Source organism: Haliotis rufescens, unplaced genomic scaffold, assembly GCF_023055435.1.
Source record: "Haliotis rufescens isolate VD_foot unplaced genomic scaffold, xgHalRufe1.0.p SCAF_19, whole genome shotgun sequence".
NCBI classification, from domain to species: domain Eukaryota; kingdom Metazoa; phylum Mollusca; class Gastropoda; order Lepetellida; family Haliotidae; genus Haliotis; species Haliotis rufescens.
The window spans coordinates 1,161,877-1,184,100 of record NW_025963879.1 but is presented as its reverse complement, the minus strand read 5'-3'; the positions used below and the strand labels follow the sequence as shown (position 1 = coordinate 1,184,100).

Here is a 22,224-nt window from a genome sequence, read left to right as displayed (position 1 = left end):
TAGAGTGGACACTGCATTGAGGTGGGTAGAGTGGACACTGTGTTGAGGTGGGTAGAGTGGACACTGCATTGAGGTGGGTAGAGTGGACACTGCATTGAGGTGGGTAGAGTGGACACTGTGTTGAGGTGGGTAGGGTGGACACTGTGTTGAGATGGGTAGGGTGGACACTGTGTTGAGGTGGGTAGAGTGGACACTGTGTTGAGGTGGGTAGAGTGGACACTGTGTTGAGGTGGGTAGGGTGGACACTGTGTTGAGGTGGGTAGAGTGGACACTGTGTTGAGGTGGGTAGAGTGGACACTGTGTTGAGGTGGGTAGAGTGGACACTGCATTGAGGTGGGTACAGTGGACACTGTGTTGAGGTGGGTAGGGTGGACACTGTGTTGAGATGGGTAGGGTGGACACTGTGTTGAGGTGGGTAGGGTGGACACTGTGTTGAGATGGGTAGGGTGGACACTGCATTGAGGTGGGTAGAGTGGACACTGTGTTGAGGTGGGTAGAGTGGACACTGTGTTGAGGTGGGTAGAGTGGTCACTGTGTTGAGGTGGGTAGAGTGGACACTGCATTGAGGTGGGTAGAGTGGACACTGTGTTGAGGTGGGTAGAGTGGACACTGTGTTGAGGTGGGTAGAGTGGACACTGTGTTGAGGTGGGTAGGGTGGACACTGTGTTGAGGTGGGTAGGGTGGACACTGTGTTGAGGTGGGTAGAGTGGACACTGCATTGAGGTGGGTAGAGTGGACACTGTGTTGAGGTGGGTAGAGTGGACACTGTGTTGAGGTGGGTAGAGTGGACACTGTGTTGAGGTGGGTAGAGTGGACACTGTGTTGAGGTGGGTAGGGTGGACACTGTGTTGAGATGGGTAGGGTGGACACTGCATTGAGGTGGGTAGAGTGGACACTGTGTTGAGGTGGGTAGAGTGGACACTGTGTTGAGGTGGGTAGAGAGGACACTGTGTTGAGGTGGGTAGAGTGGACACTGTGTTGAGGTGGGTAGAGTGGACACTGCATTGAGGTGGGTAGAGTGGACACTGTGTTGAGGTGGGTAGAGTGGACACTGTGTTGAGGTGGGTAGGGTGGACACTGTGTTGAGGTGTGTAGGGTGGACACTGTGTTGAGGTGTGTAGGGTGGACACTGTGTTGAGGTGTGTAGGGTGGACACTGTGTTGAGGTGGGTAGAGTGGACACTGTGTTGAGGTGTGTAGGGTGGACACTGTGTTGAGGTGTGTAGGGTGGACACTGTGTTGAGGTGGGTAGAGTGGACACTGTGTTGAGGTGTGTAGGGTGGACACTGTGTTGAGGTGTGTAGGGTGGACACTGTGTTGAGGTGGGTAGGGTGGACACTATATTGAGGTGGGTAGGGTGGAGACTGTATTGAGGTGGGTAGGGTGGACACTGTGTTGAGGTGGGTAGGGTGGACACTGCATTCAGGTGGGTAATCTGGACACTGTGTTGAGGTGGGTAGGGTGGAGACTGTATTGAGGTGGGTAGAGTGGACACTGTGTTGAGGTGGGTAGAGTGGAGACTGTATTGAGGTGGGTAGGGTAGACACTGTATTGAGGTGGGTAGGGTGGACACTGTATTGAGGTTGGTAGAGTGGACACTGTATTGAGGTGGGTAGGGTAGACACTGTATTGAGGTGGGTAGAGTGGACACTGTATTGAGGTGTGTAGGGTGGACACTGTATTGAGGTGGGTAGGGTGGACACTGTATTGAGGTGTGTAGGGTGGACACTGTATTGAGGTGGGTAGGGTAGACACTGCATTGAGGTGTGTAGGGTGGACACTGTATTGAGGTGGGTAGGGTGGACACTGTATTGAGGTGGGTAGGGTGGAGACTGTGTTGAGGTTGGTAGAGTGGACACTGTATTGAGGTGGGTAGGGTGGACACTGTATTGAGGTGGGTAGGGTGGACACTGTATTGAGGTGGGTAGGGTGGACACTGTATTGAGGTGGGTAGGGTGGACACTGTGTTGAGATGGGTAGAGTGGACACTGTATTGAGGTGGGTAGGGTGGAGACTGTGTTGAGGTTGGTAGAGTGGACACTGTATTGAGGTGGGTAGGGTGGACACTGTATTGAGGTGGGTAGGGTGGACACTGTATTGAGGTGGGTAGGGTGGAGACTGTGTTGAGGTGGGTAGGGTGGAGACTGCATTGAGGTGGGTAGGGTGGACACTGTGTTGAGGCTGGTAGGGTGGACACTGTATTGAGGTGGGTAGGGTGGACACTGTATTGAGGTGGGTAGGGTGGACACTGTATTGAGGTTGGTAGAGTGGACACTGTATTGAGGTGGGTAGGGTAGACACTGTATTGTGGGTAGGGTGGACACTGTATTGAGGTGGGTAGGGTGGACACTGTATTGAGGTGGGTAGGGTGGACACTGTATTGAGGTGGGTAGGGTAGACACTTTATTGTGGTTAGGGTGGACACTGTATTGAGGTGGGTTTGGTGGACACTGCATTGAGGTGGGTAGGCTACAATGTGGAATATCAACTGCTGTAGTTTAGGGCCTGAAGAATTGTATTTCTGAGGTGTGGCTATGCAATACTTTTATTTATTTATGAGATGGTGAAACATGAAGATCTGAAGTGTGTGTTGTTGTGTTGCAGCCCAGACGGGAACTACGTCGTCTACTCCAGCTGGTCTGACAGTAGTGAGTACTTCACCATCAGTGCACTCTTCTCAAATATTTGACACTTTCTTCCAAGACCAGGGTTTAGAATTATGATACCATTCTGACAGCCAGATAGGCAACTCTGTGGAACTACCTATCTGCTCATGAAGCATCCTGTCGAGACAACTTTACTTTGAACTCAACAATAAAAACTAATGACAAATGAGAATAAAGCTACACTCAGTTTAATATTATAACATTTATATGTGTGCATTAGACAGCATTTGGCATCCCATGAATGTATGTCCATACTGAAATAATCCCTGAAAGATTACAATATTTCTATCATATAGTTTGCTAACATTTAAGAAAATGGATAAAAACTTGCACGTTTAAGTTTTTAAGTTCCACCCACGTCACAACAGAAGTATGGTGTATGGCAACCAGGTTACAGTTTAGTGAAACTACATTGGTTCTTGATGCTGGGTATTTTGTTTATTGTTTAACATGGCACTCAGCAATATTCAAACTACATGACGGCACTCTGTAAATAATCAAGTCTGGACAAGACAATCCAGTAATCGATATCTGCTTTAGGAATTTTGACTGGTCTATAATGAAAGTATTCACTGACACCTTTTTGTCCAAACAAAGACATTATTAAGTCAAACATAAGGAAATTATGCACCTTCTCTATCTTTATGAAAATAACATTAATAGAATTTAACTTATTTAGGTATGTTTACCATCTGTGAACATTGGATGAAGTCTTTAATAATACTTACCGTATTCGACATAATGAGCGCCCCGCTCTAATAAACGCCCACGGCAATATTTGCTGATATACTGGCTAGTGAACAATCCCAATTAGCACCCCTTCTGATTGATCAATGTACACAAGACTATAATGCATGTGTTATATGCACTCTTAATTGTGGGCAATCAAATTCTGAAAAAATTTATCTGTCGTACATAAATATTTCAGGTTGTAAGCATAAACCTCGAAATTTACGATCTTTCAACTCGGTTGTTTTTCACCAAAATAATGTTCTAATAAGAGCCCCCTGTTTCTAATTTTGAGAGCACCCTGGGTGCTTATTATGTCAAATGTGGTACAAATTCTGTGTGTCATTGTGCTACATTATCACCAAATACAGAAATACTGTGACACTTATCTTTTTTCCTCGGTTTGTAGTGAATTCCTCGGTAGAACTATCTTAGGTGTATAACACCTTAGAAACTGTGTGAATAACAGGATAATTGTAAAGTTTGGCTGGAGTTATATTGTTTCAGAATAACTCAGAATAGTTTTGTAGAGTTAACTCCCTTGGATCACTTCAATTGTGGATTATTTTCACCAAATGATTATCATTTGGAGGATTTTTTTAATGTATTTTTTTCTCAATTAATGTCTAATTTTGTCTTTTTGTTTCTAGTTCATCTATGCAACATCTACGGTGATCATGATATTCATGAAGCATTGCCTCTGTTGCCGGGCGACCAGAGTTTCTGTATTTTTTCACTGACCTTTTCGTCAGACAACAGGGAGATATTAGGAGGGTATGAATTGTTAACATGTTTCATATAGTGTTGCATTGTTAGGATTGAATAAAAATTAGAACCAAGAAACCAAAAGGTAATGAGTTGATTTTTTAAATGAATGGTTGTGTGTGCTGTAATCTGATTGGTTGAATAATGGGATTACTGGGCATAGAATACTCAATAACACCTACAAACTCATAATGTTTATCTCCAAATTCAAGAATTAGCAAAAAGGAATTGTATAGGTTCTGAGTGCAATTTTATTCAGTCATATATCCATCTATCTAAAAAGTTTCATATCCTTAAGTCAAATTTACTTTTGATGAATAAAAATCTTTTTGATTTTTGCTCCATGCTTTTAAGTATGAATTCAATCTCCAATTATTTGGATAAGTAAAATGGCATCAATTTGTTTCAGAGCCAACGATCGTCACTTGTATGTGTATGACCGAGAGAGTAACCAGCGGACATTGAGGGTGTGTTTATTGTGATTATTAACTGAATTTTGCAAGTATAATACAGTTTTTTTCCTTAAATATGATATTTAAGATATGGAAACACACAAGGGTAATAATCGCTTTATCATTGAATGTCCTTTGAATAATCACTGTTTTAAATACCCTGCCTGACAGGGCTGGGATGGTTAACTTGGGCACTTGGGTCGGGTGGGTACTGAGTAGGACCATTGTACCCACAGGACTACCTGGACCTGTGGTTAGTTATGTGATAAATTGTCTAATTACAATAACAATATCGCTTATGTTTGCATTTCTTTCTGACTATGCACGCATTATTTCTGACTTTCATACATTTAAGTAAAGGTGAAACTTTAGTCAACGTCAGTGTATGCATGATCAGATCATTTTATATGTGTTTGTAAATTGTTTTTGTCAGGGCTCTGATAAAACAATTCCCAATCGGACATTTTGTACCCAACCCTTGAGACCTGTAGTGGGTATCCGGATGGGGTCGAGTAACAGGGTGTCAGGTGTCAGGTGTTGGGTACCAGGTAGGGTCGGGTAATAGGGTGTTGGGTACCTGAGTTGGGTTGGGTAGTAAGGGGTTGGGTACCCGGGTAGTAAATTTGGACTTGTCCCTGCCCAACTGAATGGACAATTAAATCATTTTTCTTCATTTTGTGATTTCTGTTGATAGTGTTAGATGGTACTTGTTTTGCCGTCAGGCAACAGATAGTGATAGTTGTGACGTGATTGATAGTTGTTTCAGTCGTTACACCCCCTAGTTACCAGTAAAGATCTGGGTAGAGAAAAGGCCTTCAGCAGCCCATGCTTGCCTTTGGCGACCATGCTTGTCATAAGAGGCGACTAACAGGATTGGGTGGACAAGCTCGCTAACTTGTTTGATGCATGTCATCGTATCCCAATTGCGTGGATTGGTGCTCATGATGTCAATCATTGGATTGTCTGGTCCAGACTCGATTATTTACAGACTGCCGTCAAATGGCTGGAATATTGCTGAGTGCGGTGTTAAACAACAAACAGACAGGCAGATGAAGTTGTGAGCAGTGAGTTACCTCCCCTGGATCATGTAGTTTTTATGTATATTTTTGGAGTCTGTTTTATCATTTCATGATATATTTCTACAGTTAAATGTTTATTTGCCAGATAAGTGCCCATGATGATGATGTCAATGCTGTGTCATTTGCTGATGACAGTTCGCAGATCCTGTTCAGTGGCGGTGATGATGGTCTTGTCAAGGTTAGTGACAGAGACTTTGTCCATGAATCATGAATACTGGAGCATGGATGCTAAACATCTTCACTTTAGGAAACAAGCGCAGGTGGCCTTGCGGCTCAAGATGCTACAATACTCTTTACAGAGTTGTGTCCCTTAATTGTGCAAGGAGATGCAGTTGTCGGTTTGACTCCCCAACTGGACATGATCATGATCCTTGGTGTGTCAGCTCCATACTGGTGCTCATATGTTCTATGAATGTGATAACACTTGCAGTCTGTGTCACATTGATGTGATGTGCATGTGATGGTTTGCAGTGGGAACAAAGCTGAATTAGCTTAACATGAACTTACCTTATAATAAACTAAACATGAAGTCCCCTTATAATCAACTAAGTGTGAAGTCCCCTTATGATCAACTAAACATGAAGTCCCCTTATGATCAACTCAAAGTGAAGTCCCCTTATGATCAACTCAATGTGAAGTCCCCTTATGATCAACTCAATGTGAAGTCCACTTATGATCAACTCAATGTGAAGTCCTGTTATGATCAACTCAAAGTGAAGTACCCTTATGATCAACTCAATGTGAAGTCCCCTTATGATCAACTCAATGTGAAGTCCCCTTATGATCAACTAAATGTGAAGTACCCTTATGATCAACTCAACGTGAAGTCCTCTTATGATCAACTCAATGTGAAGTCCCGTTATGATCAACTCAATGTGAAGTCCCCTTATGATCAACTGATATTATGACTTGTATGAATCTGTACTAGTTAATATGAAATTCATCAAAACTAAAATTTGAATGATGTGAGTGTTGGTGCGGCAGGTGTGGGACAGGCGGACGTTACGGGAGGAAGACCCACTTCCTGTTGGTGTGATGGCGGGACACCATGATGGCATCACATACATCGATTCTAAGGTGAGTGAGGAAAGAACATCTGAAAGAGAAGATCATTTCACTGGAGGATACCAATAGGCCCTGATCCCCCTATTTCCCAGGAACTCGGATCTAGTAGACTGGTGAAATTCCAAAATATTGACTTCCTTTGAAAAATCCTGGCTCTACACATGCAATTGTAGCTCACCTTATGTTGTTAGCTAACCTGACATGAAGGTGCATGTGAACACATTTTTGTTTATCCCCCCTCATTATAGTTTCCATTTGACAGCAATAATGAACATGGTGAAGCTGAAACTTGTATGATCATCAGTTGTGTTTCTAAAATTACACACAGGATTCTGATACTTTAACATCGCTGCTCCGACAGTTATCTCTCAAAATGTCAATTTTGTACATTACATTTATTCAAATATCAATGTGTAATTTAAAATAATTTATTAACTATGTTGACACATGTATACATTGCAGTGTTCAAACTGAAAGGGGGGGGGGGTCCTGCAGCCCTTCAGCTTTTCTTCAAAATCTCTAGAGACCTCCTCAATCTTAACTTATACATTAGGGCTATGACAAGGACCCCTTGAATTTCATGCTTATTTGTAACCCTGCATTTGAAATATTGTACAGTGTTCTTCTTTTATCCCCCTGGGTTAAAAATGAGGGGATATAGCAATCAGTATGTCTGTCTGTCCTCTGTCCGCTTTCCTTTTCCGGAGCAGATCTCCTACACATTTGAATATTTCTTGTTGAAATGTGCTATACATATCAGTCTAGTGGTAAACTGGTGCCTTTTAATAATTTAAGTTTTTTATTTTTTATTTTTTTTTTTTATTTCATGACAACAAGTTGGACTTTACTGAAAATGAAAGTAGTGCTATACAGATCAGTCTAGTGGTGCTGGTGCCTTTTGATGATTTGGGATATTGAAAAATACTGAACAACATTATTTTCCAGTGCACTGAAGGTATCCAATGGCAATGAACCAAAAGTGGGGTATAAGTAGCCAAACTCAATTTCCGATTTGCAACAGACTGGGGGGATGTTATCTCCAGGGCTTACTTGCTCAAAGCTATCTAAGCGCTAAGATGATTGTAACTCCCACACTTTAACATAGGTTTACAATAGTAATAGCGCTAAGATCGCTTTGAGTAAGTGGGCCCTGACTCTTGTTTGATGGATTACTGACTGGAAAGCAGTGACCAAACTGAGTCGATGGTGATGGTGATGAGAGCAGCATTATGTTGCAGAAAGATGCCCGCTTCCTGTTATCCAACTCCAAGGACCAGACAATCAAGCTCTGGGACATGCGGCACTTTTCAAACAAGGATGGCATTGATGTAAGACAGATGTACCTACTTGTTTCTGTTGATGTTTTGTTTTGTGCATGTTTAGTTGCTGAAAGATGATTGTCACCCAAGAGCAGGACTGCTTGGTATTACTGATATAACAGTATACTGCAATATGCTTACCAATGATACAAACATATTGCAATGCTCTTTTTGTTATTGGGTATTTTGGGTAAAAAATATAACAAGTTTTGTTAATATTCATATTGTTTCACTAACTAACAAGAAATTCATTCATAAATGATGTTTCGCTTCGAAATTGATTAACAAAACGCCAGAAACATGTTAGTAATCGTTCTGTCTTACATTATCTCCCCTGTAGCCATGACTACAAACTGGTGGCAACTGGTCGTACTGAGTTATATTTACTTTAGTTTAAAAAAACCAGGACCAGCATGTATAATTAGTGTCAGTCACTGTAACACTTTAGCTCCCAATATATCTCATTTGCTGTATGTGTTGCAATGCAGATACCTGTATCGAAATATATTTATGCAATGTTTTTGCCACTACCCGGCCCCACCTCTCTGAAATAGTATGTATGTTTCTGCACATATCTGAAGTCAGTTCTCAGGGAACACAATTCAGGTTCATCATGCTGGGGTGATGCATACAGTGGTTTTTAGTTCTTGAAGATACTTGTATTTAGTGATGTTGCAAGTCGTTGGTACACCAACGATGATATGATATGATATGATATGAGATATGATATGATATGAGATATGATATGATATGATATGATATGATATGATATGATATGATATGATATAATATGATATCTGTTACATTTAATTTTGCATCGATTCACAGTTAACCCCATACTGATTGTCCATGTTGATCTCGCATCAATACCAATAAGCTATTAAAACTATTTTTTTAATTCATAACTTTCTTGGTCGTCTCTACGAATCCGCCCAGATAATAAGACAGACCAGCTTTTCCATGATTCTGGTCACATTACAGTACGTAAACTTGTTTGTTTCTTATTAGTTTCTCATACAGAATAGTTAGCTTGACTCAGTCATGTTGATGGGTATAAGTCAGTTGTCAGTTGTCCTTCCTTACCTTAATGAGAGAGTCTATGGACTCTATTCTCAGTCAAATGACTGCAAAAAATGTTGAATATGCAGTATCGAGATGCGTATAGTATCGTGGCTTCTGTATCGAGATATCTATCGTATTGTGTGACCCCTGCATTGCAACATCCCTACTTCTTACATGGCCATTAAAACAATTAAGGATTGACTGTGTATTTTTTTCGGTTCATTGAGGTATGAATCGAAAAACTGATGTGCAAACTGTATGAATCTGCGTAGCGGATTCTTACAAAAGTTTGCACATCGGTTTTTCGATTCATACCTCAATGAACCGAAAAAAATATACAGTCAATGCTTATAATTGAATTCAACAACGTAAAACCTGTTTTATCTACAATAGTTTAACCCAAAACAGTTGCATATATCAAAACAGACAAAAATGACGACATTGATAAACATTCCAGGTGTAGGAATACATACAGTGGCGTGACATGAATCAGGTGATCGTTTAATTTATGCACATAACTTGACACGCTTACAGTCAGTAGCCAATCAACGGAGATTGGGATTAAAACAATGTTCATTGGACCTGTCAATTAAGGCAAGAGGCGTAAAGAACTGCAACAGTCAGACTGTAACGAACCGGAAGAAATATGTCCGAGAGAAGGCGGCTGTTTCAAATAACATGGTCATTTACTGCGTGATTCTTGGCCTTCAGTTTCAAAGGGTAGTTTGGACAATGACTATGCATGAAAGTCGCTAAATGTCCTGTACATGACGATACACGTGAGCAGAAAGGGAATTCCCTCCGCTGTAATATTGGGATTCCCCGACATTCCGCAGTAATAAAAGTAGTGTGCCGTGGTGGGCGTGGCTTAAGTTTTTACATTCATTGGGAAATGAATGCAATAACACGTGACTAATTCAGCTAATCAGAATGCAGGAATTTCCATGAACACAACGAAAATTTAATTGTTGTTGTTTAAACGTTATTGGTGCTTTGGTTCTAAGCTTCACCTTGGGCTCTAACTGATGATGTCAATGTAGACACATGGTTGTTGTCAACCATGCCTCCACTGTGTAAAACTGGCGAATATATGTGGCACGCTGATGATTATGTAGAGTCAACACAACCTTGTTTGAGGTTGGTGAGAAAGGGCCCTGAAATTGAAGGCTGCTTAGATTCAGTGTATTGAGTGGGATTCCCCTCTGGCTGGGGAAACTGTCATGAACATCATAAGCTGGGATCCCGGGGCATCAGTTCTCTGTCTATTGTAAATGTCATTATTGGTTTTGCTGAATGGCATTCTGTTAAATTGACATTCTTGCTGTCTTTGTAACATACTGGATTAAGAATGGTGAATCAGAGGTTTCAAATCCCAATTGTATGTTCCTGATTATAACAGCTGATTTGACGGCCAAATCACCACATAAGCTTGTAAGAAAGTGCCCGATTTCACATTGGAAACCTTAAAGTGTGTGTTCACTTACACATCTGATTTAAATCGCTGTAGTTGTATGTTGAAACACAGAAGGTCGGTGGTTCCCTCCCATGGTCTTTTCATTCAGGAGACGTTAAATGATGGTACTTGTTGTTACCCTTCCTGGCACATGGTATTAAGGGTCTTAAGACAAGGACTGGTCGGCTCAGAGTCAGTATACTGCGTCTGAGTTGGGTATCCATGTTAAACTGTGGCATGGTATCTCAGTTTGCACTATAAAATTGGTATTAGTTTGGACCATTACAAACACTCCCACTAACAAAAAAAGAGATGTGCATGTGGCTGTATAAGTGGAATAATAATGTAGGCAACATTAAACCCCATTCCACCTCATCACGTCCCCTGTTTGTTGTACAGGCCACAAAGAAGGCTGTCTCCAACCAGAGATGGGACTACCGATGGCAACAGGTCCCCTGGAAGAGTAAGTACAAGGACGGAGGGCAAACAGTGGCTCCCACGAACCCACTACCAACCTCACAGCAGGAGTAGAGAAAATACCAGAATAGGGTATACAAACTGATTGAAAGCCCCTTGCAGGTTATTGTAGATGGCAGTATGGTAGGTAGATGGGGGAACATGCTTGACCAGCTGACTGCTTTGTGGGTTTCTAGGGGTTCAGTCTTGTCCCACACTGTCACAGGATTTTAAACGCTCTGGTGTCTGCTAGGGCTGGGACGGGTAACTCGGGTACTCGGGTTGGGTGGTTCCTGCGCAGGGGCCAGATACCCACATGACTACACGGAGCCGTGGTTAGTCACGTGATATATTGTTTAATGGCAAAAATTATCTAGAACTTCCACGGTTACACTATAAGTGACTAATGTTCGTATTTCTTTCTGACTATGCACACATTCCTTCAGACTTTAAATGTTTGAAGAGATAAAACTTCTGTCAACTTCAGTGTATGCATGACCAGATCGTTTTATACATGCATCTAAATACATTTGCCAGGGCTAAGGTCAAACTATTACCAATCGGACATTTGTACCTATTTCTTGAGACTAACACCGGGTACCCAGGTAAGATCTGGTAATTGGGGCATGGGTACCCGGGTAGTAAATTTGGACTTGTCCTAGCCCTAGTGTCTGCTTAAAAAAGGAACCTTATGTTATTACATTTGCCCCCTTGCTAAAAAATGGTAATCCAGGATAAGTTGAACCAACTCACCAAACACATTTGAGACAAGTAGGAGGTGCACAGAATTTGGGCATTTGGATTGGTTTGTTACAGGTAGAGAGGGGGTGTGCATGTTGTGCACATACAGGACATGACGATGAAATTGACTTCACTCCCATGGACACACGTGTTGCTCATAAGACTATTAAGAGGACAGTGTGACAAGTTGATTCCAGAATTCTCTAAAAGTCGTGTGATAGAAGTATATATTCCATTTTTGCAACAAATGAATTTGCTTCATTGTCACAATACTTCTCTATTATTGTTATCAATGCAAATTTGCTGTCACCCTTTACACAGTCATCAGGTACGTCGCATGAGCACATACTATTATGTGCTAATGAACTCGCAGCTAAAACTTGTTAGCCAAGACAGGACATGCACATATCCATCAGACTGTTTGACGCACCCGCTACCTCTTTCTTCACAATGGTACGCGCCAGTGGGCGAACCTTATACATAGTCATACAGGGTTAATTGTCAGGTCCCAACTCAACTTATCCTGGCTTACCAGTAGCAGCCCACAATAATCCAGTTGAAATTAAAATTTTACTGATCTATTGACAAAGGTAAAGTCATGTAGCTTGAGCTAGTGTAGAGTCTTGTGGTTTTGAATGACCTTGTATTAATATCCTCACTATTATCTTGATCAAGATCATTACCATTACAATCCTCCTACTCCTCCTCTTCATCATTATTATTATGATTCAGTGGGCAAGCGTCATCGACTTGCGGGTGATACGTCACTGATGACCTTCAAGGGCCACGGTGTCCTTCACACGCTGATCCGCTGTCACTTCTCGCCTCAGTTCACGACGGGCCAGCAGTATGTCTACTCCGGATGTGCTACAGGGAACGTTGTCAGTGAGTTGTCTGCTTTAGTTACCATCTTCTGTTCCAGGTGAACCAGGAACCTTTATATGCTTAATGTTCCCTGAATGATCACAAACCAATCTCATTAAAATCAGATCTTAGTTCTCGCTATCGCTAAACAAAGATCTGAGGACATCCCATTACGTGTCATGTCAGAACGACCTTTCATCCAACCAATCAGAGCGTCGCTTACCAGATCATGAAAGTGACAGACGGAATGTGTTTTCTGATCTTGCAACCTCGAAATATTTAGCAGAGGGTATTCTGAATGACAGTTACAGGTTTTATGATATAGCCATACAATCTAGGCCATCTAGAATGTTCTTATTATCAGTCTTAAATTTTTTAACCGAGAATACGTCAAAATATGTTTCGAAGCATAGTCGCCAGTTTGAAACTAGTGTTGTAAAACTCGATAAAGCTGCCTTCTGATTGGCTAATGTCGATTTCTTGTCAGTCATTACATTGAACGGTCAAAGTTCGCGAGAGATCGTTCTGACATGACCTGTAACGGGATGTCCTCAGATCTTTGTTTGGCGGTAGCAATGGATGCCACCGGTGGGTGGTGGTTACATTTATTGACTAATTGGATGCCACCTGTGGGTGGTGGCTACATTTATTGACCAATGGATGCCACGTGTGGGTGGTGGTTACATTTATTGACTAATTGGATGCCACCTGTGGGTGGTGGCTACATTTATTGACCAATGGATGCCACGTGTGGGTGGTGGTTACATTTATTGACTAATTGGATGCCACCTGTGGGTGGTGGTTACATTTATTGACTAATTGGATGCCACCTGTGGGTGGTAGTTACATTTATTGACCAATGGATGCCACCTGTGGGTGGTAGTTACATTTATTGACCAATGGATGCCACCTGTGGGTGGTAGTTACATTTATTGACCAATGTATGCCACCTGTGGGTGGTGGTAGATGAAATGTAGGTTAACTATGTATACTTGACTGTTTTCAGTTTATGATCTCCTCACGGGGAAGATTGTTCGTAAGCTGGAGGGCCACAGAGCGTGTGTGCGAGATGTATCCTGGCACCCATATGAGAACATCATCATGAGCACATCAGTGAGTAACAGTGGTATCATCATCATCATCATCATCATCATCATCATCATCATCATCATCATTGTGATAATGATGATAATCATTAATGCTACATTATTATTAATATCGTTCCTGTTTGTATTATTATTACATGAACGATAGGAGTGAAACATTTGTGAACCAATTTGGAATGAAATGCTTGATGGTCAGTGTCTAGTGAGCACCACCCTTTAGGCACATGACTTTGTAATACAGTCCAGCCCACTGAACAAGTTGATAATGTGTGTGACATCTGTATGAACCCTGCATTTCTTCTTGTCTTCCAGTGGGATGGGACGGTGGCCAAGTGGGACTACCTTAGCACAGATGCCATGGACCTCCAGGATGATGAGGAATGCTGTAATTTCCAGGACACCAAACCATCACGAGCTCGGCGCAGTAGCCGACTTCGAGCCAAGGCACAACGAGAGACACAATATAGGGACCTCCTGTCATAGTGCCAGTGTCGCCATGGCAACAAGAAGTCTTAACTCAAATGATACACGGCTGGCTGGTATGGCAAGAGTATGGCCTTCAATATAACAGTGTCACAAGGGCCTGATATGAAGGATATTGGAGATTTACGACCGTCGAAATTCCCATAGTGTACATAAACTTAGGGTAGTTGTTGTGTTCAGATCATTGGCAGAACAGAACGCCAGTGGCGGGCTAACCTGTTATTTGCCTTGTTGGCATGATGATGATTTTGATTTTGTGGATTGGTTGATATATATCCGTGTCTAAGTTTAAGGTATTAACCAGGTGAAAACAGTTTTACAACATAGTTGTTTGTCCTAAAAGTGTCAGACTGGCTTTCATTTGACACTTGAACATGTGTGACCAATCTCATTAAGACCAGATCTTCAGCCTCGGTACAGCTACACAGAGATCTTAGGACATCCCATTACAGGTCACGTCAGAACGACCTATCCCGAACTTTGACCAACCAATGAAATGACTAACAAGAAGTCAACATTATCCAACAACCAATGAAATGACTAACAAGAAGTCAACATTATCCAACAACCAATGAAATGACTAACAAAAAGTCAACATTAGCCAATCAGGAAGCAGCTTTCTCTAGCTTTACAGCACTAGTATCAAACTGGCAACTTCCTTTCCAGCCTACACTTTGAAAACTATTTTGACAAAGCTCAGAATTTGAAAACTGAACAAAAGAAAGTTGACTTTTATAGATTTATGGCATTTCTTTACAAGAATTATTGAAAATCTCTTCCATTTCAAATGTTTATCCCATTGAAGCAAGAGATAGACAATGATTTTGACGGATTCAGTCGTGCAGCCCATAGCTGTCATTTAGAATGAATGATGAATGATGACTGTCACTTTCCAATCTGGTAAGTTTTGACTGGTCGGATGAAAGTTCATTCTGATGTGACCCCCAATGGGATGTCCTCGGATTTTAATGAGATTGATGTCTGACTTGCTTTCATTTGACACTGTTCTTATTTGTGTCTGATCAACCAGACTTCTTGTGGTCTGCATGACACAAAAGACTTTCTGTAGGTTTTAGATGATGTGTCAGTGATTGAATGAGGCATCCATTGCGCATGTGATACAGGAAGCACATGGTGTGCCCAGAGATGAAGATACAGACATCGTGATGATGTGATGTGGAATCACTAAACCTCTTCCTAGGTTTGAACCAGGAACATTGTTCTTCCTTGGCTGTGAAAGTATCAGAACACACAAGTGTGTTTGTCTTGCCCAATATCAATACCTGTGAATGATGGATGAATACCTTCAAATGTGATAGTAGATATGCTTTGTGAATTGACTGTAAAAAGACTATTGATGTGTGTGGGTTTGAGAAAATTACCCTGTGTTTTAGTGCATTTTCCTAGGTTTAAAATAAGTATCGAATGTCGCCACAAAGTAAAAAATATGGACTCCTACCTTAAATGTTTGCTTCAATGACTGTAATACTAAACACTAATTGGTAGTGAAAATTAGGAGTGAAAACATAAATATTTACAACCACTGCCCCATATTTTGACACTGCCAACTGTAAAGTGTCAGTGTGCCAGGTTTTGGGCCATCCTGACCATGAAAAAAGATGGCCTCCTCACCACAGATAAGAGCACATGAAATATCGTTATATGTATCAGATCGTGAGCATGGTATCGTGACACATATCGAATCTCACAGTTGGTGTATCGTCCCTGCCCTACTATTTTCCCAGAGATTTAACCCAATACATTAACAAAGTTATCATGGTTGCATGTAAGTAATCCTTGTCAGATATGACCCCAGCTACCTATTCTTGGATTACTTAGCAACTAAATGAAATGACAGGTCAGGTTCTGTGACCGACATCCCCTGGTGGCATGGATCGTTGCTCATAATATCAACCACTGGTTTGTCTGGTCCAGTCATAGTGGTCATATGGCGAGAATATTGCTGATTGTGGTGTTTACAACAAAGAAACTAAACAAACAAACAAACAAGCAAAGAATTGGTAACAATCTCAGTGGCAATTCCAACCTATAAACAATGACTTGTGTCAGGCTCAAGGGAGCTTGATATTGCTTATTGTTGACAAGGTGATGTTCTGGAGTTGTCAGCATTGGTTTCCTAGTGTGTAGTCTGCTCAATCTCACTAAAATCAGATCTAAGTTCTCGCTGCCGCTAAACAAAGATCTGAGGACATACCATTACGGGTCACGTCAGAACGCCCTTTCGCGGACTTTGACCGACCAATGGAATGACCAATCTGAAGGAAGCTTTCTCGTGCTTTATGGCACATGTTTCAACCTGGCGACTTCCATTTCAGACTACGCTTGAAAAATATGTTCTCGATTAAAATTTTGAAAACTGAACAATCGAACATTCCGGAATGTCTAATATATGGTTGGGATTGTATGGCAGTGCTTCCCATGCACTGTGCAACGCCTCCTCCGTTCAAATGTTAATCCTACGGAAGCGAGAGACAGACGATAATTTTGACGGAATCAGTCGTACAGGCCGTAACTGTCGTTCGGAATACCCTGTGTTAACGTTTTTGAGGTTGCATGATTTGGAAACACATTCCGACTGTCACTTTCACGATCTGGTAAGCGATGCTTTGATTGGTTCGATCAAAGGTCGTTCTGACATGACCCGTTATGGGATGTCCTCAGATCTTTGTTTAGCAATAGCGAGAACTAAGATCTCATTTTAATGAGATTGGTAGTCTGCTGTATTGAAGGATTGTTCTCCCTCAATGTTAGAGAGAGAACAGTTTGCTGATCTGGCATCATGCATGCTGGGACATGTTGACGTTGTGCCAGCGTGACGACCATTATAGCTGTTAAGCCACAGGACGATAGGGCAAAGTTACTTTATGACTTGATCAATCTTTGCAGTTATCTTGATATTTCACCTCTGTATGAAATGGCTAAATGAAAGTTCGGAACTCGGAAAAATAAAATAAAGAATTTTGGGTTGCAAACTTTTGAATTTAAAAAAAAATACTTTCAAGATTTGTGTGTCACACAGTGTAGATAAGAAGGGTAAATATGTATAATTCAAGCCGTCTGGATCTAGCCTATGATTCTTTGTGTCAGAAATTACACAGCTCAGAAAGAGAAAACTTTGAGAGGTTGTTAGGCACAGAATTAACTGAAAATTTGAATTTACGAAGAAAAAATGAAAAAGAGACTAAATTTTTTCTCTCTTAAACGCTTTTTACATTTTTTCCCTTGATCACAGTACACAGCCATTGTATCTGGTTATAGTTTCAGTCTTTCACACCAGTGATATGAACTTTCAGACAACTTTAGAAGGTTGTTGTCAGAAGTAAAATTTCAAATTTGATGGAACAGCTTTCTTCAAAAGAAAATCATTTCATTGTCAAGTGAGAAAATTCTTCTATTTCCGAGAAGAATCAAATGTTATTTTCATTATAAACTAATACCTGTACATAATGTAACATACACATGTAGATGTTTTTATTCTGTACAGTGGTAAAGGGCTTTGTATACAGATGCGAGTATGAGTCATGTGGCTGTATCATCTTCCCCAGGCAAGGGAATAAACTGACTTTAAGAGTCCAGTTTTTACCCTTGCTGAACTAGGCTGGAATTTTGGCTGGACTAACGAGTATATGCATTGTCTAATCAACATCGCGTACCAAAATCAACATCTGATTCGTGAACTGCCTTGCAGATTTCGGTCAATTGCAGGATTTGCTAAGCATGTGTACAGCCAACTCGGCGACAACAGATATTTTCCAAATCTTTTAATCTTTTAATCAAGGTCCTCACGTGATTTGTCGCGCCTCGCAAAGTAAGATTCGTTTTATTGCATTCAGATTTTGATTATCGATCTGATCGTCTTGACTGGGCGCCACCATTTTGTTTGAGGCAAATGCAAGTGATATGAGAAGTGGAATCTTATTGGTCAGCGGAAGTGACATAACTCAAACTAATGAGCCCAGAAATTCCAGCCCAGTTTGTCAAGGGTGGAAACTGGTCTTTTACGGTCAGTTAACTACCTTGCCTCGGTAACATGTATTATTTACAGTCAAACTTAGTTATGTTGAACCCTGTTACCTTGAATGTACAGATATCTCCAACCTATTCTCCTGTCTTGACCGCTTTGCTATACAAATGCATATATATTTGCCTGCTTATATTAAATTCTTGTTCCTTGGACTCAGACCCAACTTTGACTGTACTATAGAATTTTGTACCTTTATCTTGAAATTGGCATTTGCCACATTAACAGTTATGAGAAGCGCAAGTTTATCTAGAACCTTTCCTCACACGTCTTACATCGCTGTAAAAGTACTGTGCACTTTAAGTGAGTGAGTGAGTGAGTTTGGTTTGACGCCTCTTTTTATCAATATTCCAGCAATATCACGGCGGGGGACACCAGAAATGGGCTTCACACATTGTACCCATGTCGGGATTCGAAACCGGGTCTTCGGCGTGATGAGCGAACGCTTTAACCACTAGGCTACCTGACCGCCCCTGTGCACTTTAAACCAGTTGTACCGATTATGTTCTTATCTTGTAATGGTATTCTTTATTGAGAACTAATACATTGCGAGGAGACATGAGTTAATACATGGCGGCACTTCCATGCGCTAATCAAGGTCAGATTAAAGGACTCCAAGCTGCGATACGTTACTCACAATATCCAAGCTGTGAATTAACAAGCTTGAGGCGATATTGGTGAGATAAGGTACATGTACACTGTACATAATTTGTGACAATTGTTATTTATCATTTCAGTTTGATGTGTTGTGCTCTTAATTTCTTGACTGCAATCATATTGCTGTGGTATCAATAATTCTGTTACTAGTTCATGCCTTGTTTTGTCAAATGTCCGAACATCTCAAAGTTAGAGCACAGTAGTTTCGAGATAACAGGGTTTAACTGTATGTGTTGGATCATAGGTCTCCCAGCCTATTTTCAACTATACTGAACAAAATGAAGACTGAGCACACAATTTCATTAACATATCCCCCAAACTATTAAGTTTTTTTGTTCAGTATATTTTGATATATTTTCATAATGGATTATTTTTTCCAATTTCAAAGTCATGTTTTCTGCTGACACTTCACACACACAAATATATTTTGAGATTATGTTCATCCTCAGTGTTTTAAGAAGAAATTTCATTGACAATTATCGGATGCTATATTTGACATTCACAAAAGTTGAGCTAACAGAAAAGCTGACATGTTGCACACTAAGAGAGTTTGAAAATCAAATTTCCTTAATTAATGCTGATGTTACTTTTTGGGGGATGGGACCTTCGTCTGATGTTTGATTTTTGCAGCAAAAACTTGTGATGCTGAAGAGGGTGCCAACCACCTTTGGTATGCAGGATTTGGGGGTCTGTTTTGCGAGTATTCGGGCTCAGCAGTGTGGTATGCGGGCCCCAAATAAAATCTTATTTGGTATGAAGAGTCATTTGAAAGAAAACATATTTCTGTGTGTAATAAAATTCCTTTATATATTATATTTTTTCGACTACATTTTTAGTAATTTAACTACAAATCTCACCCTTTGAGGCCCCCATCAATTTGTTCTATAGGTTTTCGTCTGTGACTGACATTCTGCCTTTGTGAAGTGAATTCAGACATGTGGTTTTGAGATTTCTGTTAAGTAGTATTCGGGATTCAGGGGTGAGTAAATGAGACTCAGACTGAAAAATTAGATGGTATTCAGGATTCAGGGCACGATAACAACTTGAATGGACTTTGGCTTGCTATATACCGCTGCACCATTGACACAGAACAAATATGTCATTATGAGTTCACAACATGCAGAGATTTATTTTCGGCAAATATTTTTGTGTTGCAATATTCAAGTAGTCTTGTGAACTTGTTAACTCGACATGCAAGCATAGTCGAAAGTGATGTGACCAGCAGTTGATGTCACATCAGTCTTGATGACGTCATGATGTCCTTCCAGCTGGCTTGTATGTGTTTTGAGGCAAGATTTAATGATGCCTGCTGGTGAGGAAAGCAGGCATCACTGTCAGGAAGCAGCCCAGTGCTATGTCCAGTGTGTATTGATTTCTTGTACAGAGACACTGGCAGCTGAACATATTCTAGAAATAAATCTGGGTATTCAAGTGTAAACAAATAAAAAAATTGAAAATAAAATATATACATGCATAATTTGATGTTCATTTATGTAAAGTGTTGAGTTATGATTTTTGTGATTAATATGCAGTGAAATTCTCTTCGTCCTGACCCTGTTAATCTGGACACTTTGCCTTCCGGATGAATATCTTTTGGACCTTCTACATTTATTCAATGGACATTCTCCTCCTCATCCTTCTTCTTGTTCTTGTCCTTCTTCCTCTTCTTCCTGGGGTGGTGGTTTAGCCTAGTTGGTAAAGCGTTCCCTATTCACGCCGAAGACCCAGGTTCGATTAGCCACATGGGCAAAATGTGTGAAGCCCATTTCTGGTGTCCCCCGCCGTGATATTGCTGGAATATTGCTAAAAGTGGCGTAAAACCATACTCATACACTCACTCTTTTTCTCCCTCCTCCTCTTCTTCTTCTTCTTCTTCCTCTTCTTCTAACTTAATCCAGAAAGTATTTAATCTGGACAATTTAACTAGTATTACAGATTAACAGTGTTCTCTGCGTATTAATTAAAAAAATTACTGATGGGCTGGGGTTTGTGTATTCATACCATTGTCCGAAATGTAGCATGAAAGTCAAGGAGTCTTGGTCAATACCATAATGATAAAAGTAAAGAAGTTAGGCGCACGAGATTCCAAGTTGCACTTCCAAGCCCATCCTGCTAAACACCATGCCAAACGGAACCCCTGATGGTGATCTGCTCGTTGGGGATGATTGATGACTCTCCTGGACGCCATTCCTGCTGCTCTTAAGTGGTTCCTCAAGGTTCTGGTGGACAGACATCCATTGGGTAGCCATTGTGGCTGCAGGACGTGACTCATTGCTGATGACTGTCATCTTAATAATTGAATCAGTGCCCTGACATTAGGATGTGACAGGAGGTCGTCCTGACCATGGATGGTCCTTCACAGCATTTGTTTGACCATTTGTTTGTTCTCTCCAATTGGCTGCTTACTGTGTAATGGTGTGAGTTGGGTTTGAGGCTACTTTTGTTGACAGTATTCCAGTTATATCACAAAGTGGCGAATCCAGCGGTGGATAGGGTGATAGTGGGGCTGGGGATGGGGGTGGTTGTGTAGGTTCTCTGTGTGTGTGTTTGTGGCCCCCCACCCACTTTTATAGGAATATAGGAATGGGTGCTTTCCATCCATCCTTCAGTCTTTCTGTTTCATTTCTGGAGCAGAACTAAAAAAACATGAGGGATATTTTAACCAAACTTGACGCAGAGAAAGGTCAAGTGGTAAACTGGTGCCTTTTGATAGTTTGTGATTTTTGAAAAGTTTACTTTATGAGTTTCAATGGCAACGACTTTGACTTAGACCGAAAATGTCAGTAGTGGTTGTATCTGGAGCAGATCTTGAAAACCAAACCAAACGTCACCAAACTTGGCACATAGATTGGTCTAGTGATAAACTGGTGCCTTTTGATAGTTTTTTTTCTCCAAAAATTATTTTTCGAGTTTCCTTAGCAACAACTTTGACTTAGACTGAAAATGGTTGTAGTGCTCGTTTCGAAGCAGATCTTGAAAAATGTTCAATATTTCTTCACAAAACTTGGCACATAGACAGGTCTAGTGGTAGCCTGGTGCCTTTTGATAGTTTGGAAGTGTTAAAGAATGTTTCCTTGGCAGGAACCTTTATAGGGGCTAATGCCTTGCACACATCTGGACATGTAATATTGGGATATGAGCATTTCATGCTTGCTTAAATGTTTTGTTTGTTGTTTAACTAAGCAATATTCCAGCTATATGACGGGGGTCTGTAAGTAATCAAGTCTGGACCAGACAATCCAGTGATTGACATCATGAACAACAAAACAGATCCTTTCGATGAAAC

General features: G+C 41.0%; 1 protein-coding gene across 1 annotated transcript in view; it reads left to right on the top strand.

The window, feature by feature from the left end:
- The window catches only part of LOC124116234 (DDB1- and CUL4-associated factor 11-like), a 31,594-nt gene extending 15,079 nt beyond the window's left edge, over positions 1–16,515 (top strand). The window contains exons 8-17 of the mRNA XM_046477489.2: positions 2,604–2,647; positions 4,045–4,168; positions 4,569–4,626; positions 5,776–5,868; positions 6,675–6,767; positions 7,994–8,083; positions 10,989–11,052; positions 12,519–12,671; positions 13,657–13,763; positions 14,069–16,515. Of these exons, the coding sequence (XP_046333445.1) occupies positions 2,604–2,647; positions 4,045–4,168; positions 4,569–4,626; positions 5,776–5,868; positions 6,675–6,767; positions 7,994–8,083; positions 10,989–11,052; positions 12,519–12,671; positions 13,657–13,763; positions 14,069–14,239 (997 nt within the window). The 3' untranslated portion in view covers positions 14,240–16,515. The remainder of the gene's footprint in view (positions 1–2,603; positions 2,648–4,044; positions 4,169–4,568; positions 4,627–5,775; positions 5,869–6,674; positions 6,768–7,993; positions 8,084–10,988; positions 11,053–12,518; positions 12,672–13,656; positions 13,764–14,068) is intronic.
- The last annotated feature ends 5,709 nt before the right edge of the window (positions 16,516–22,224 follow it).